At 37.4% G+C, this 16,721-nt stretch overlaps 1 protein-coding gene across 19 annotated transcripts in view; it reads left to right on the forward strand.

The window, feature by feature from the left end:
* Positions 1 to 16,721, forward strand: part of DLG2 (discs large MAGUK scaffold protein 2) — a gene marked incomplete at its 5' end in the record, with an annotated part of 2,112,028 nt that overhangs the window by 1,797,288 nt on the left and 298,019 nt on the right. For all 19 annotated transcript variants that reach the window (XM_079707355.1, XM_079707356.1, XM_079707361.1 and 16 more), the window contains one exon: positions 5,265 to 5,367. In XM_079707355.1, coding sequence (XP_079563481.1) covers positions 5,265 to 5,367 — 103 coding nt within the window. The remainder of the gene's footprint in view (positions 1 to 5,264; positions 5,368 to 16,721) is intronic.

Below are 16,721 nucleotides of genomic sequence, written 5' to 3' on the forward strand. Positions count from 1 at the left end.
AGAGAAAATTAAAGCTGAAGTAGAAAAACAGAAATAATAAATATGTGAGGCTGTGTCATACTTGGTATTTTAAAATGTCATATTAATAATGTAAACTGTTTTTGAATGCCTCTGAAATGTTATTTGAGCAAAGATTACTGATAAAAACTCAAACCTCAGAGATAGAAATAAGAATCAAAGTGAGCTTGAAAAGTTTGAAAGACTGGAGGAAAGCATGTTTGCTAAAACCTGGAGGAAAATCAACAGGGCCACGGACAATGTAGTATTGTTCAGGATAACAGCAGCATCAAATGTGGAGACCCATGTAGAATTGGGTCCAAAATGAGCAAGATTTGATTAATACTGGCCCAGTGGAAAACAAACACACATAATAGGGCACATCTGCTACAGTGGAAAGAAGCCTGGGCTAGGCAAAAGAAACTCTGGGCTGGTGCTAACCCTGTGCTAACTCTGATATTACTTTGGGCAGGTCCATTCCCCTATGGAAACCATCTCTAATGTGTAAGCACTGGATGAACAAATCTTCCAGTGCTGAAATTGTTCCTGAAAAAGAAATTAAAAAAAAAAAAGAAGGAAGAAAAGAAAACCATGAAGTAACCCATACATTATATTCGGTATTCATTAATTTCCATTAGATTTTATTTCATCAATTATAATCACAGCTCTTTGAAGAAATACTCACAGCATAATAGATATCATTTCCTGAATGCCTATTTGCACCAGGCTCCGTGTTAAGGGCTTTACAGTTATTGTCTCATCTATTTCATGCAACAGCCCTGATAGGCAGGTAGACATTATACCCATTTTACAGGTAAGGAAGCTGAGGTTTGAAGAAGTTAAATGACCTTCCCAAGTTACTTAGGTATAACTGGTGGACTCAGGGTTCAAATCTAGTTCTCTCTGACTCCAAATCTTTTGTTCTTTCCCACTTTTTCATGGCCCCTTAGTGCACTAACTGAGAAAAATTCAGAGGATGGTTAAAATATTGAAAGACGTAGAAGTCTGACGCTATAAAGGAAAGGTCCAAGAAAGGGTGTGTTCACCTGGTTCTCACATCAAACACCAAAATATATTCCAGTACAACAAAGATTAAGTGGCTAAAAATTAAACCAGGATTGTACTAGAAGAAAGCATGGGTAATTTGTTTAGTATGTATCAGAGAAGGGAATATATAATACAAAACACAAAAGCTAAAAAGGAAAAAAAAAATGTGACTATATAAAACATTTTAAACTTCTGTATGGCAAAAAATAACATACAAGGGAAAAGTTTAAATACTTAAAATACAATAATAAAAAATACAAATACCAAACTAGTAAGAATATTTGCAATAGTCATCTGAGATGAAGAACCAATATTCTTAATATGCAGATAAATTTTTTAAAGAGCAAACTACCCAAACCAAAAAAAAAAAAAAGGCAACATAAGTGAAGAGGCATTTTATATAAAAATAAATTTAAATATCCAACAAACATATAAAAAGCTGTTTAACCTCATAACTGAAGAAATGCAAAATTTAAAAATATAATTGTCTACCTATCAGAACGGCCAAGGTCAAATGTTAGGGTATGAGCAATTTTTACAAGAGTGTGAGGAAGTAGCCAATCATATTATTTGTGGGAGTATAAATTAATGCTACTTTTTAGAAGCAACTTGGCAATAGCTACCAAAATTCAACACTCATACCCTTTATCCAACAACTTACTGTTAGATGATATTTATTATAAAATTGTTTGTAATAGCAAAATACTAAAATAAGCTAAGCACCCATCAACTGTGCCCTGGTAAAATAGCTTTACATTGACTAATAGAACCCTCCATGGCTATTAAAAAGAATAAGAATAAGATAATGTATAAGAATATGTGAATGAAGAATGCTCTTGGGATTAAGAGAAAGAAACTACTATGTATAAAATAGATAAGCAGCAAGGATATATTGTACGGCACAGGCAAATATAGCCGTTATTTTGTAATAACTTTAAATGGAGTATAATCTATGAAAATATTGAATCTCTGTGCAGTACACTGAAACTAATATAATATTGTAAATCAACTATACTTCAATAAAAAAAGAATGCTCTCTAAGATGTGTTAGTAAATGGAAGAAAATCAAAGTATAAAGCAATATTTAAAATATTATCTTTTTGTGTAAAATTTTTAAATTATTTATAATTTTATAAACCTGCTTATATTCATAACAGAAATAATTGGTAGTATATACAAGAAGCCATTAACACAGTTACCTTTGGAGAGAATAATTAGAGGTAAGGGAAGCCTTTTATTTTTATACCTTTTTGTATGGCTTTAATTTTCACATATGTGCATTATGTACATTCAGTTGTCCCTCAGTTGTCCCCAGGGACAACCCCCCTGCACACACACACACACCACAGATATCAAAATCCACAGATACTCATGTCCCTTATATAAAATGGTGTAGTATTTGCATATAATCTATTCATATCCTTCAATATACTTTAAATCATCTCTAGATTACTTATAATACTTAATACAATGTAAATGCTATGTAAATAGTTGCCACGTATGTAGCAAATTCAAGTTGTGCTTTTTGGAACTTTCTGGAAATTTTTTCGAATATTTTCAGTCTGAGGTTGGCTGAATTTGTCAATGCAGAACCTGCAGATATAAAGGGCTGACTGTATATTAATTATATTTTTTATATCAATACATTATCTGGGCAATGAGATTATGGCCTGTTTTTGTTCTCTTCATTATTAGTTTCTGTTTGTTCAGGAAATAAATATTTTTTAAATGTACACTAGCAAACTAAAAGAAACATAATGCATATACTTTTTAACTTAAGAAGTGTATTTCCAGGGAATTTATCCTTCAGAAACACCTTCATAAGAATTTTATTTTTAATAAATTTATTTATTTATTTATTTTTGGCTGCATTGGGTCTCTGTTGCTGTGCACGGGCTTTCTTGTGCTGCGGCGAGCGGGGGTTACTCTTTGTTGGGGTGCACGGACTTCTCATCGTGGTGGCTTCTCTTGTTGCAGAACACGGGCTCTAGGCACACGAGCTTCAGTACTTGCAGCATGCAGCCTCAGTAGTTGTGGCACACAACTTAGTTGCTCCGTGGTATGTGGGATCTTCCTGGACCAGGGCTCGAACCCGTGTCCCCTGCATTGGCAAGTGGATTCTTAACCACTGCACCACCAGGGAAATCCCCATAAGTTTTTTTAATAGTAAGAAGCTAGACACAGCCTCAACCCCATCAGAAGGGATCCTACAGAAAAAATACTGGTACATCCATACCAGGGGATACTAGGCTCCTGTTAAATGTTTGAATGATATGAGCTAAATTGGATGATGACCACAATAGATTGTTAAATGAAAAGCTAAACAAAAACAAGTTATACAACTATATATATGATATGATCTTATCTATTTAAAGAAAAAGTCAATAATATATTAAAATATAAGATAGAAAGAAACAAATCACGATAAAGTGACCTGCTTGCACCTGCATATAGCAGATTTCTAAAAAGCATACGCTAGAAACTGCTAATGGTGGTTACTTCTGGGAGTGAAGATAGTGAGGGGACTTTTTACTTTTCTTTTTACACCTTTCTGAAACATAAGAATTCATTACCATGATCACATTATTTTTTAATAAAAAGTTAAGTCTATTTGTTTGACAAAAGAAGAGGTCGTTCGGCCCATGACGTTTGTGCATTCAGCTTCCTGTAGGCAGGAGCCTAAATCAAATTACTTTTCCTGTCTCTTCTGGCTCTCTGAGTCATACTTCTGACTCATCGACACCTAGACAGTCTCTGAAATGACTGTCATTTAATAAGGAGTAAATCTGGGATTTTATAGTTCAAAGAAGTTTTAGACTCAAAGAGCCTAACAGTCCCTTCTCCCTGAGGCAGGAGAGAATTGAGGCTCAGAGAGGTGATATTGTCACTCAGCTAGTAAGGAGTGGCCCAGCCAGACCCAGGTTCACTCAGTGGACTTCCCAGTGTTACCGTGTAATCAAAGCTCTCAGTAAACATAGAAAGCCAATCAATGTTTTTGCCAGAATAGAAAGCCATGAAATTAGTAAAAGTGAATAAGGAGACTTTAACAAAGTTATTACGAGAGGACCAGCTTGTGGAATTAAAGATTACGGATGTTCCAGGCCTGACTGAGGGAAAACTCAGTGGCAACCCCCATCCACCACTCAATATCGTTGTCAAAGAAGACTGATGAGAAGTGAAATAAGATTCTATATTTTATGTGTAGATAAGCTGATCAGTTCTTTTATTCTTTTTCATGTTCCATAGCCATCTTCCCTGGAAGTAAAAGGAAACAATTCAGATATCAGCTGTGTAGTTTGGAAAACTGGACTCTGTGTGTTCAGTTGAAACTGAAAAGCTTCTTAGAGGCTTGTCTTGTTCACCTTTGTTCCCCATCCACCATCCCTCTCCTGAGCACACACAGAGCCCTGTTATTGGAAAGCACTTAGTAATTACATTGTGTTGGCTTAGACTGAATTGATTTGAGAAAGATTTTAGCTTTTGCATCTCATTAAATTTGACTTCAGAGTGATTTTTCCCTCTCGGCAGTGTTTTGTGCTTATTTTTTAGATGTTCTGTTTCTCTTTTGGCAAGGGCCCCAAAATAAGAGTTAGCAAGAGCAGCATAAACTCCTGGCATTCTCTATTTCATTTTGTCACAATTCATTCTGGAATTGTACATAAGAAATGAGGCAGTCAAATTTATTTTGGTAACAAGGCTTAGGGCTGTCTAACCAAGCTCAGGATGACAGGACCAGGCATATGACCAAAGAGAGGGATTTGGCGGGCAGCCAGCCCCATTCCATACAGTCTCCCCAGGATCTCATATGAATATATTATTCTGTCAGCACATACTTGTCTACATACATTACATGTGTCTTTCTTTATTATCCTGTTTTCCTTCTAATTTTGAAGGCCCCTGTCTAACCCAGAAATCTAGGAAACTCATAGAAGCATATTAAATGCACACACTAAAATCTTACTGGACATAGGTAGACAAAACTTTCAAACCATTCAAACCATGGCACAAACGTCCGAGTGGAATTTCATGTTTCTGCTAACTAAAGTTATCAAGAGCATGAAATTTGATAGGTTAACACTCAAATGCCTGGGTAGGACATGAAGGGTTTTGAGGCAGGTAACATAATCTTAGCCTCTCAGTTTTGGGAAACTTTTTCCCTCTATCTATCAGAATAATATGTGTTATGAAATACCAAAATTCTCCGGCTTCTTCTCTTTCAGGTGAATGGCATTGACCTTCGTGGAGCATCCCATGAACAGGCTGCTGCAGCACTAAAGGGGGCTGGACAGACGGTGACAATTATAGCACAATACCAACCTGAAGGTCAGTGAGAACTCAAACTTACAATGTTCTGATGTGTTTCTGTGTGAATGGGTGCCTGCATTTCTGATCACCGGTATTAACCAGTCACCACCAACAAGATTTTTTAAAACAATCTATGGTAAAAAATTTGTGGTTTATGTCCAAAGAACATGAGACTTTGTTACCCTTAATTCCAAGGAAAACATCCAATAAGTTAGAAAGACCTGTTTGAAAATATGAATTTAAACAAATAACAAGTAGCATCAGCTTTATTTCATTTATATTCTTGTCTGGTATACACCTTTGGTCAGCAATGGATACTATAAAAGCAGTTAAGATTTAGGAAACAAGGGGGAAAGATCTCATCTACAGAAATAGACCATGATCAGTAGACCGTAGTCTCTCCTTATGGCATTGACTTACTCTTATTAACACTAACGTGGTTTTTGGATGTCCTTGATGTGGAATTTTTATTTTATTTTAGTTTAGTTTATTTTATTTTAGTTTATTTTATGTTTGCCTCTTCTGCCACACTATCCCTTGTTTGGAATACATCACTGTAAACCCTGAGACTTGGTGAGATGTCATAAGTTGAATTAGCCAATTAAGATTTGATGAGCTATTCTAAATTAGATTAGCCAAACCTGCTTTTTGATTGGTTTCAACATCTGTTTCTCTGATCAGAATGAGGATCAGTGAGACAACTGGGATGTTACCTACTGTGGAATTGAGTTCTTAGCAAATTTATATATATAAATTGCTCTTTTGTTAAAGAAATGTAGTTATGTATATCACTGTGGACTAGACTTAAAAAAAAAAAAGAGGAATATGGTTCTGTCTTCAAGAAATGTAGCTAATTGTTTTTGGTCTACGTGCTAGCAGAGAGGAGAATTTAACAGATGAATATGAAAGTACAAGGGACCTTCAAGGAAGAGCCTTTGTGCATCCACATACATAAAGAGCTTCTTTGGCCTTTTCAAATGATTCTTCCTTAGCATCAGTTGGTCTGTTGATGTTTGGAAGATTGAGGTTTGTGTCTTTCCTGTGACATCTTAGGTTTTACCATTAATGGTGGCCAACCACATGTTTTACGAGAGAATAAAGAAAACATTCTGCCATTATGTGTTTTGGTATGTGACTTTCACTTTGCCTGACTTTAGAATTAGAATTTGCAATTAAGTTATACCAAAAAAAAGTATTAATTGCTTTCTTCTATTGGCCTAGCCCAGATATGTCCAGAGAGCCATCTGGGAAGAGGGGATTTGTGTTTGTCAAAGATGGACAATGACAGCACCAAGGAAACATGTTCTTCCCAGACAGTTTTGACAAGTCTTTCTACTTCTTAAAAATTAGTAGATATGTCTTCTAATAGGAATAAACAGATCCAAAGTACCCATTGTAAAACAGAAAATGAAAAAGATCTGGGTTAACACAATTTGATGAACAAATTCTACTTCATATAAAGTAAGAACTTGTTCATGGGATTCTTCCATTTTATTGATAGCTGTTATCTTTGGGTCAAACTCTATGCCCTACACCATAATCTGATGCAAGGCATAAATATCGCTGACTGTTTCCCCATTTCTGAAAACTTTCATCTCAAACAGTTCTGGAGACTGATAAGATGGTCAGAACCGTTGTTACACCAATTAGAAGCTCTTGATAGTGAAGACAGTCATTCAAATAACCTTGAACAAAATGATTACAAGCTTTAAAAGTTACAATAAAGGACAAGCATGTCCTAGTTCTATCAGCATAAATCTTCATCTTAAGCTTCCTTACAGCTTTGTTTCCTTTAAGCAATATATTCACTTTGGATACTATGCTGTACTTTATCAAGATGCCTGTTCAAAGCATGTCTTATAAATCAAATAAACTTATTTTTAAAGTGCTTCTAAAGATACCTGCAAATAACAACAATAAGCTTAGTATTTCAAAATGCCAAAGTACAAATCAGACTCACAGAATGACTTCCCTATTTTAATAGCCTAACTGCATTCTAATTTGTCATGGTTTTAAATCAGTTGGAAATGTGGTAATGCAACATCAAGCAATCATTCTCCCTTTGCAAAGGGAGAAGAATTTAACTATCCTTAATTTAACTTAATTTAGCTTAATATAGCTTAATTTAACTATTGTTTGAAATGGAAAACTGATTGGATTGTTGTTTAAGTCATTTAGGGACATGTAAATTATATGACATATTTAAGAAATAATGATCAATTTGCCTTTAAAATAACAAGTGAAAAGAAGAGTATACCATGAGATTCCATTAGGAAATTCTCACCAAGTCCCCTTAATTTGCACCAGTATTGTAAGGTATCCATGCTAAGACAAATTTTATTGACATCTCTTGTGACATGGTCAAGAATCAGGCTTTCTGCAAAAATGTTTTCCACTCAACATTCAAATACTTTTATCAGGAATATTCTAGATGCCTTGCACAATATTACTAGATATTCAGAAAATTCCACTTTTACCCTTACCCCAGGTCTTTGACTTTAAGGAATTTTTTATCTCCTTCAGGAAAAGAGACTTAGGTACATTTAATTGAGATCAGTTCCTGATGACATATAACCAAAATTGTATGATAATGACACCATCTCTAAGAATTGTGGAATGTCAGAGAAGGAATAAACCTGCAGGATCCAGAACAGTACAAGAGTACTTCATGGAAATGGGAAAATGCAACCAGACTTTGAAAAATGGGTGAGAGTTCTATTCCAGAGAGCAGGGAGAAAGAATATCTTGATAAGCTACGTAAGATCGTGAGTTCCAAGCATGCAGACACCAAAACCTATGTTTTGTTCACTGATAAATTTATCTTCAGTGTTGTACATATAACTGATATTTCTTAAAAAGTTGTTGAACCAATGAAGGAAAGCTTACCATTCTTCAGTACTTGATTTTCCACTTGACAGTAGTTGAAGGTTGAAGGGATTCATTTTTACTACTGGCATTTTTTCATTTTTGCTTCAAAGCAGAAAATAAGTGATAAATAAGTATATATTGCAAAATACAAAACCATTTCCAACTGTATTTTTATAGTACATTTTAGCACATTTTTTGAAATAATGACAAATAATTTATAATTATCATAATATAACAATAAGTGTCTTCCTTGGCAAGTTTCACTGCACAGGGTAAGGCCAAAGTTGTTATACTCACTTCTGCCTAAAATGAACTTGGCCCCAGTTGTCTGAATTACTCTATCCATCATCAGTCTTATTCAATGCCTAGTTCTAGGTGGCAGAATTGAAGCCAAATTTAAAGAGTCACATACAAACAAATGTTTCTTTCTTGTGGTGTGATTGTGATTCATTTTTACCATCTTTTTTTTATCCAATGTGTGTCACATGCTTACTTTGAAGTTAACATGTATTACATTAATAATAGAAAGAAAATAATAAAGTTTGTTTCTCTCTTTTTTTAAAAAAATGATCATGTACCTGATACTTCAGAATAAATTCTACTTAAGCAGTATGAGAAATTAATTCTTGTAAAAATTTCAATTACCTATTTTCAATTAGTGAAATTACTCCAACATTACTTGGAAAAAAGGAAACATAATGCCCACCCACCTCCGCTACACACACACACACATATATATACCCATTTCCTTACCCCTCCCAGTCATCTTCCTCATTGCTTTAAGAATTACCATTCTAGAAGATATCACCCCAAGATGCCTGTACACAACCTCCTTGCTTTTCACAGTATGGTCCCAGCCAACCTCCATGCCCCCTCCCGCTAACACCACCCACCAGCATCATCCTTTTTCACTGTGGCTCTGCTTCACAGGACTGCTCCCTGCCCCTGCCCTTTGTCCTGAACTTCCATGTTTCTGGGCCTTTGCTTATGTGGGTTCCTCTGCCTGGAATTCCCTTTTCTCCCTTTCCACCAGTAGTATTCCTGCTCATCTTGAAGGCCCTCAGATGCCAATTCCACTACAAAGTCATCTTTAATCTGCTGAATCAATGTTGATTGATTCTTTCTCTGAGCTCCCTAGACCTATATTCAGACACCTGGTGTGTCCCTTGTCGTGATTTGCACATTCCTTCACTTAAGTAAGCTTCTAGAGGGCAAGGACCCTTCTACCACTCATTTTATCTCCCATGTTAATGTGCTCAATATGAATTTGACTATGCTTTATTAAAGAGTTATCAAATGTGTCTCCCCTTGTTTTAGAAGTGCAATATAATATCTTTAGGGTGTTGGCAAATATTAATAGTAGATGTTTAAGAAATATTTGCTGAGTGAATATTAAATGAGTGCCCTGGCATTTTGATATTAGATGCAGAAATGGTAAATGAATCCCTATATTGGACATTTGGTGTTGATGCTCTTTTTAGGTGGTGCCTTTTTTGCTGTTGTTGTTACAAAACCTTTAGCAACCCTAATGGGTAAACTCCATTTCTCCTGCATTGCAGAAAATCTACAGCTCTTGCTCTGTAATATAGAACAAAGAAAAGACTATTAAAGGTCTCACATTTCATTTTTTAAAGCTCTGTAATTCAACTTTAACATCATTGATGAATAAAAAAGGCATTGATTACAACCTAATTATACATTTGTCAAAAAGAGTCTAACACAGAATTCTCCTGGGTCAGATTGGGGCAAATCTTTACAGCATCTGTTGCCTCCTCACTAATACAATAGCACCTATATTTAGTGTGAGGTTACTGCCTGAGGTTGAAATAATAAACCATCAGATATTCACTAGGAGAATCAAATGAACAATATAAGTTGTTGGATAGAGCACAAAATGGAGACAGTTAATTGCCAAGCTGTCCCCATGAAAGCCACCAATATCCCCTGGCCTTTAATCTGGCTACTCAGGGCACTGCTGGGGACATTGCAAGGGCTTCAGAAGGGCCTGCAAGTAGGAAGGAGAAAGTCGATGTTGGTCCCCATCAGCAAGCAGGGACCTGAGTAGACAGTGGAGGGGCCTGATTTCCTCCACCTTTTATTCTTTAAAAGAATACTTGAGTTCCTAAAGGAAAATCCCAAAGGACAGAGTTGATTATTGCCTGGAGACTCATAAGTGTGGTCTGGTTTATGGAATGGAATTGTGGCAGAGTGGCCACAATGTTCATTCAATTAATAGTTTTTTTGCTGAACATTTACTATGCCTCAGTCAACATTCTAGGAAAATGATACAGCAGCAAACCAAAGAGCCCCTCTCAAATAAATATAAAATTTGTCAAATGGTGATAAGTAGTATAAATAAATAGGAAGAAGAATAAAGGTGATAGTGACAGAGAAATATATGGTGGGTAGGGAAGGTCTTGCTAATAAGGTGGTATTTCAGCAGAGACCTAAAAGAAGTGATGGAATGAGCCATGTAGGAAACTGGGGGAAGAAATGACTGATTCTAGAGTCTTGGTCTGCCAAGGGTGGTCAGTGAACCAGCAGCATAGTTAGCAACTGAGAGCTTGTTAGAAAGGCACAATCTTGAATCCCAACCCAGGCTAACTAAATCAGAATCTGCATTTTATCGAGATCCACAGGTTATTTTTATGTACATTAAAGTTTGAAGAGCACTGCTCTAGAATACTTAGGGACCCTGCAAAAATTGCCATTTGACACTACTGGTGGGACTCCCTCTGCCTGGAGTACTGGGCAAAGTCACATGAGGCTATATCACAAGGTTTGATTTCTGACATGTGTCACTCAGTTGTTGGTCATAGCTCAGTGGTTTTACTAGGAACAGATCAAGCTGCAGGGGGTCTAAGAAGTTCACGTGTCATTCACCTCTACTTTGCCTATTCTTCCCCTCTAAATACAGATTATCAAGCGAATTCATAAATCTTGCTAGAACTCCTCAGCTAGTGACACAGTGAACCTATTCAGGCTTCATTCTCTTTCATTATGGCCTCTCCTGCAAGTGAGTTAAAGAAGCAGTGAGTTGGGATGAAGTAAGATTGAACCCCATCCTAATGGATGGCTCTGTGAATCAAAAAAAGTCGTTCAGCCATCACTATAAATTTTCTTTGAGTAACTTACTATATTTTAAAGCAGACATTAATTTAAATAATCTTTTTTACTTCTTTTAAATTGTGTAGCTAATTCAGGGGGGAAAGAGTATATATCCCTTTTAGCGTGAAGTGAAACTCTGATCTTCAGAGTAACCACTCTGAATTAAGTTATCGAGCTTAAACCAGAGCTGGAGACTAAGGTGCATTTCTCTATAGAGTAAAAGATACAATGAAAGCTTGAAATTAATATGCAACTTAACCTTGGAAGAATATTGACACCTTCTGAAAGTTCTCAGAAAGGAGAGTATTTACAGCATCCAAGAAGCCTACTTGCAATGCAAGCTATATTTCTTTATTTAAATCAATGTCTACATAGATTTATGCATACGAATGAGCAGCTGTGGCATGTTGAAATATTTTCTCAGTACAAATAACTGCATCTTAAATGCCCAGGCAAGATTCATAAGGTCCAGCTGTGGGTCTTGATCGGAAATTGCATCAGCATCATCAGGAAACATTTAAGATGAGCACTGGAGTGGAAAGTACTGTGCAGGACTCTGGACTTCGATGAGACCAGTATTTTATTTATTTATTTATTTATTTATTTATTTATTTATTTTTTGTGGTACGCGGGCCTCTCATTGTTGTGGCCTCTCCCGTTGCGGAGCACAGGCTCCAGACGCGCAGGCTCAGTGGCCATGGCTCACGGGCCCAGCCACTCCGCGGCATGTGGGATCTTCCCAGACCGGGGCATGAACCCGTGTCCCCTGCATCGGCAGGCGGACTCTCAACCACTGCGCCGCCAGGGAAGCCCAAGACCAGTATTTTAATGCCAACTCTAACTCTAGCTGTGTGACCTTGTGGTAGTTATTCATCTTTATGAGTCTCAGTTTCTCAGTTTTCTTACCTACAAAAAGAAAAGGTTAGAATGGGTAAGGTATTATCAGAATAACCCTTCAGTTACTAAATTCTAGATAAAAAACATGACCCCTGACCTCAGGTGGTAGAGAAGCATAAATTCCATTACTTGAAAGTTTTGTCACTAACATAACATCCTTTTCCTTTGCTTTTTTTTGCATGATTTAAGAAGAAGTGAATGAACAGTCTAGTTAACTTGATGCATTCTGTGTGGTTTAACCAGAATCATTGAGAAATAGAAATTAAGAGTTGGAGGAATCCTTTTAATACCATCTTGTCCAGCTTCTTCATTTCACAGGTCGGGGAGCTGAAGTCAGCCTCTAGATAGGAAAGCAGTTCAATATCTTAAAAGTTGTCATAGCTACTAAAGTTGAGCAGCTAGTAAATTTCTTAATCCTTTTAATTCACTATAATAGCTCATGAGAGCAGATGGCTTAAATAGCCCAAGGAATCATCCAATAATATTGTTCTGATCAAAAGGACATTAAGGGGCTTCTCTGGTGGCTCAGTGGTTGAGAGTCCGCCTGCCGATGCAGGGAACACAGGTTCGTGCCCCGGTCCGGGAGGATCCCACATGCCGCGGAGCGACGGGGCCCATGAGCCATGGCCGCTGGGCCTGTGCGTCCGGAGCCTGTGCTCCGCAGCGAGAGAGGCCACAGCAGTGAGAGGCCCGCGTACCGCAAAAAAAAAAAAGAACATTAAGGAGTTAAAAAGAAATTCTCATGGCATCTCAGGGCTTTCTCATGTACAAAACTTCACTTTCCTTTCAAGCTTACTGTCGTTATTTGCTGTTGTTCATGTATGAGAGTTAAATGATATATATGAGAGCTTTAAACGTATAAACAATTATTGTTAATTTTAAAAACCCACCAATCTGGATATATCGATAGTTCAATAAATAATTCAAATATATTATGATTTTCCTCTTCCTCATCCTAAATTCTTCCTGTAGCACCCTTTATTCATCTATCCATCCACTCATCCATCCATCATCCATCATCAATCAGTTCATCCTCAGTGATAGTCTGTATTGCCACATATCAGATTTCTCCAAATATGTTGCATTAAAACTGTTTTAATTAATCTGGTAGGTATATTCTAATTTTTACCAATATATTAGGAAGGAAACAAATAAAACTTCATATGACTCTAGAATTTGTACTGCTTAGCCATGTCTTTCTCTACAACTCTCCCTCTCACATACATACACCTCCACCAGCAGATACTGCCACCTCCTGCAACTAGAAATCTCCCAGGATGTCTCCTCAGTGCTTCCTTTTCCTAGCCTTCTCCTAGTTGCTTTTTTCTCCTCAGCCTCCATCTAACACATAGCACTATAAAATATGACCAAAAGGATGATTCCTGCAAATAGAGTCTACAGATTCATTGGGAGGTTCCTTCCAGATATTTCAATGATGAATGATGCTGCATCCCTCTCTCCATGCCCACACCCCATTTTGGACCTAGAAAAATGTAATGACTACAAAGGGAGGTACCATTTCCTGACTCTTAGAAAACTCTCTTGACCTCATTATCTATCCTGGGAATACAACATCCCAAGCTCATACCAAAGGGATTAAAAATATTTACAAAGGTAATTATAAGTCATGCCTCCTCCCACTGTATCATCCCTCTTCCCATCTCCATAGCAACTCTCATTCCACAATTAAATATATTGATCTTTGTGTATATCATCTATATATTAAGTTTGTATTATTTGGGGGATCTCTTGGTATCTGGTAACATAAAGCATTCACTCCTTAGTACTGAAGGAGGCTAAGTAAATCTTCGTGCTAGAGATATTTTGACAACCAAGAACATTTCTTGGATCCTTACTTGTCTTTAGCAACATCCAGATCAAATACATAGAAATAAAGAGTCTTAATTCTATTCTTGAGTATACAAGGATCGCAAAGTGAACACAAATCGTTGTTAGATAACTCTCCCATTTGATACAAAATTTCAGGATGTTAGATAACTGTCTCTACAGAGACAAAAAGAAGAATATAAACCAAGACAGGTTTAAAATACCTACTAACTTAACACTATATTCTGGGTTCCCATCTAGTTTGCCCCCGCATCTGTTTGCTTATCCCCCTATTTAAGCCAATCCTCAAATGTAAAAATACATCTTTCTTCTCCTTTCCCTGACTCTGCAGCCAATGCTTTATTGACCATATTTTAAGCCACATCACTTTTCTGAACATTGATTCCCTTGTTTGTTAATTGTTAGAGAGATTTATTTGTTTGTTTGTTTATTTATTTATTTTTGGCTGCGTTGGGTCTTCGTTGCTGCGTGGGGGCTTTCTCTAGTTGCGGTGAGTGGGGGCTACTCTTTGTTGCCGTGTGCGGGCTTCTCAGTGCAGTGGCTTCTCTTGTCGCGGAGCACAGGCTCTAGGCACGCAGGCTCAGTAGTTGTGGCACACAGGCTCAGTTGCTACACGGGTTCAGTTGCTCTGCGGCATGTGAGATCTTCCCGGACCAGGGATCGAATCTGTCCCCAAGCAGATTCTTAACCACTGAGCCACCAGGGAAGTCCCTAGAGAGATTATTTTTAAGGCTCTTTCCAGCTGACATTCTGTGAAATTTAGTTTACTGTGTCTTCTAATTAAAGCTTGTCATCAAACAATAATAATCACAAGCAGGTAATTTCTAAATGTTCTCTTTTTATTCCACACATTTTAAAACATGGAAATTCTGCTTTCACCCACTTGTGGGAAGGGGAAAGCTCTATATCTGTGGAAATTTTCTCTTTCTGTGTTTAATAGGATTTGAACCCTCCAATAATAGTTTTAAAAGTATTCAAGTGGAAGCACTTATTGCTTGTGGGGGCTTTCAAGATTAACAACTTACTGTACATGGTCTCTTTGTTTATAGACCCACTGTAACCTAAATCTTATCCACTTAATAAATTAAATTGTAATTACCAAGCTTACAACTAGATTTATTGAGGCTGAAAGAAAGCAATATGAAAAAATCAATTTCAAGAAATCAAGTGTGCAGAAAACTGAAATAGGACAATATCTTAAATTCTCAGAATCACAAGTAGTAGCAACTTCAGGATGGAAAAACCAAGCCTAGGAAATATAAAGTATACATCTTTAATGTGCTTTATAATACGATTCCTGGTAGACTCTTTGACTAAGTCTATAAAAAGCAAAAGTATCCAAATTGTACTTTGGTTCAAGATAGTCTACTCTTATTCTCTCTTTCCATTTCCTCATATCCATGTTCCCACTGCCAAGGATAATTTGCTCTCTTAGTAAAGAGCCACTGATGCATTACAAAAATTAAGGAGTAACAGAACAGATAAGAGGAGGGAAATTTGGACGGAGAGACACAGACACACACACAGAGAACACTATGTGACTAAAGCAGAGACTGGAGTGATGTATCTACAAGCCAAAGAATCCCAAGGACTGCTGGCAACCACCAGAATCTAGGAGAGGGGCATGGAACAAATTTTTCCTCTGAAACTTCAGAAAGAACCAACTTTTCTAACACCTTGATTTTGGATTTCTGGACTCCAGAACTATGACTGAGTCAAAGACCAACACCAGAAGAACTAGAACAACGAAACATACTACAACCTAAAAATGAAGCTGATCCTTAGGCAGAAAAATGAGAGATTAAACGTCAGCTCACGAGAAAGCTCAGTCAAAGGCCAACTGTGGCTGAACTACTTGCCAGGAAGATTCTGAGGTTTAATGAATATGTGGAGGTAACAGATGCTCATGATTATGACCAGCGAGCTGGCAAACCTTGGGCCAAACTGACCCCTGCTGACAAGGCTGCCATAAGAAAAGAATTAAATGAATTTAAAAGCTCAGAGATGGAAGTTCATGAGGAGAGCAAACATTTTACACACTACCACCATCCATGATGCTGAAGTTTGAGAGAGGATCTAAACAACCCCCTAAAGCAGGACTGCTTCGCTGCTTCAGTCTCCAGAGTGACATGGAAGGAACTTCAGCACTTCTCAGCACAGCCAGAATTGAGTCCTCTGGGATATAGTTCTGGGGTGAACAGCACTTCTATGAATGTAGCATTTCACTGGAATGGATTTTCATGTGCTGCCTTGGGCAAAACTGAACACTTTTTGTCAGTGCTTTTGAACCTTTTGATGTTACAGCATACCTGAGGGCTCTTCCCTCACCAGCCACCAATGTTCTGAGTCACTTGCAGGTTCCAAGTTTTATTGGCTGCACCTCACCCTCACCCAAGATGACGGCCTGTGCTGAGACACAGTTTACATCATTAGCCTTACCTGACCTGTCCTTTTGTGAGACCCACCTGTGTAGGCGTTAAATTCTAGCCATCACATCCAGTTGGTGATGGGGGAAACCTTCTGGAGGCCCCCAACCTTCTGGAAAAAAGGGGCCCCCATCTCCAGGGGAAGCCTTCATACCACACTGACATGTCAGCTGAAAGCATTGCATCCTCTTGTAACACAGCAATACAGTCCTCTTCAGGCAGTCC

Source organism: Hyperoodon ampullatus (genome assembly GCF_949752795.1).
Source record: "Hyperoodon ampullatus genome assembly, chromosome: 7".
NCBI lineage: Eukaryota > Metazoa > Chordata > Mammalia > Artiodactyla > Ziphiidae > Hyperoodon > Hyperoodon ampullatus.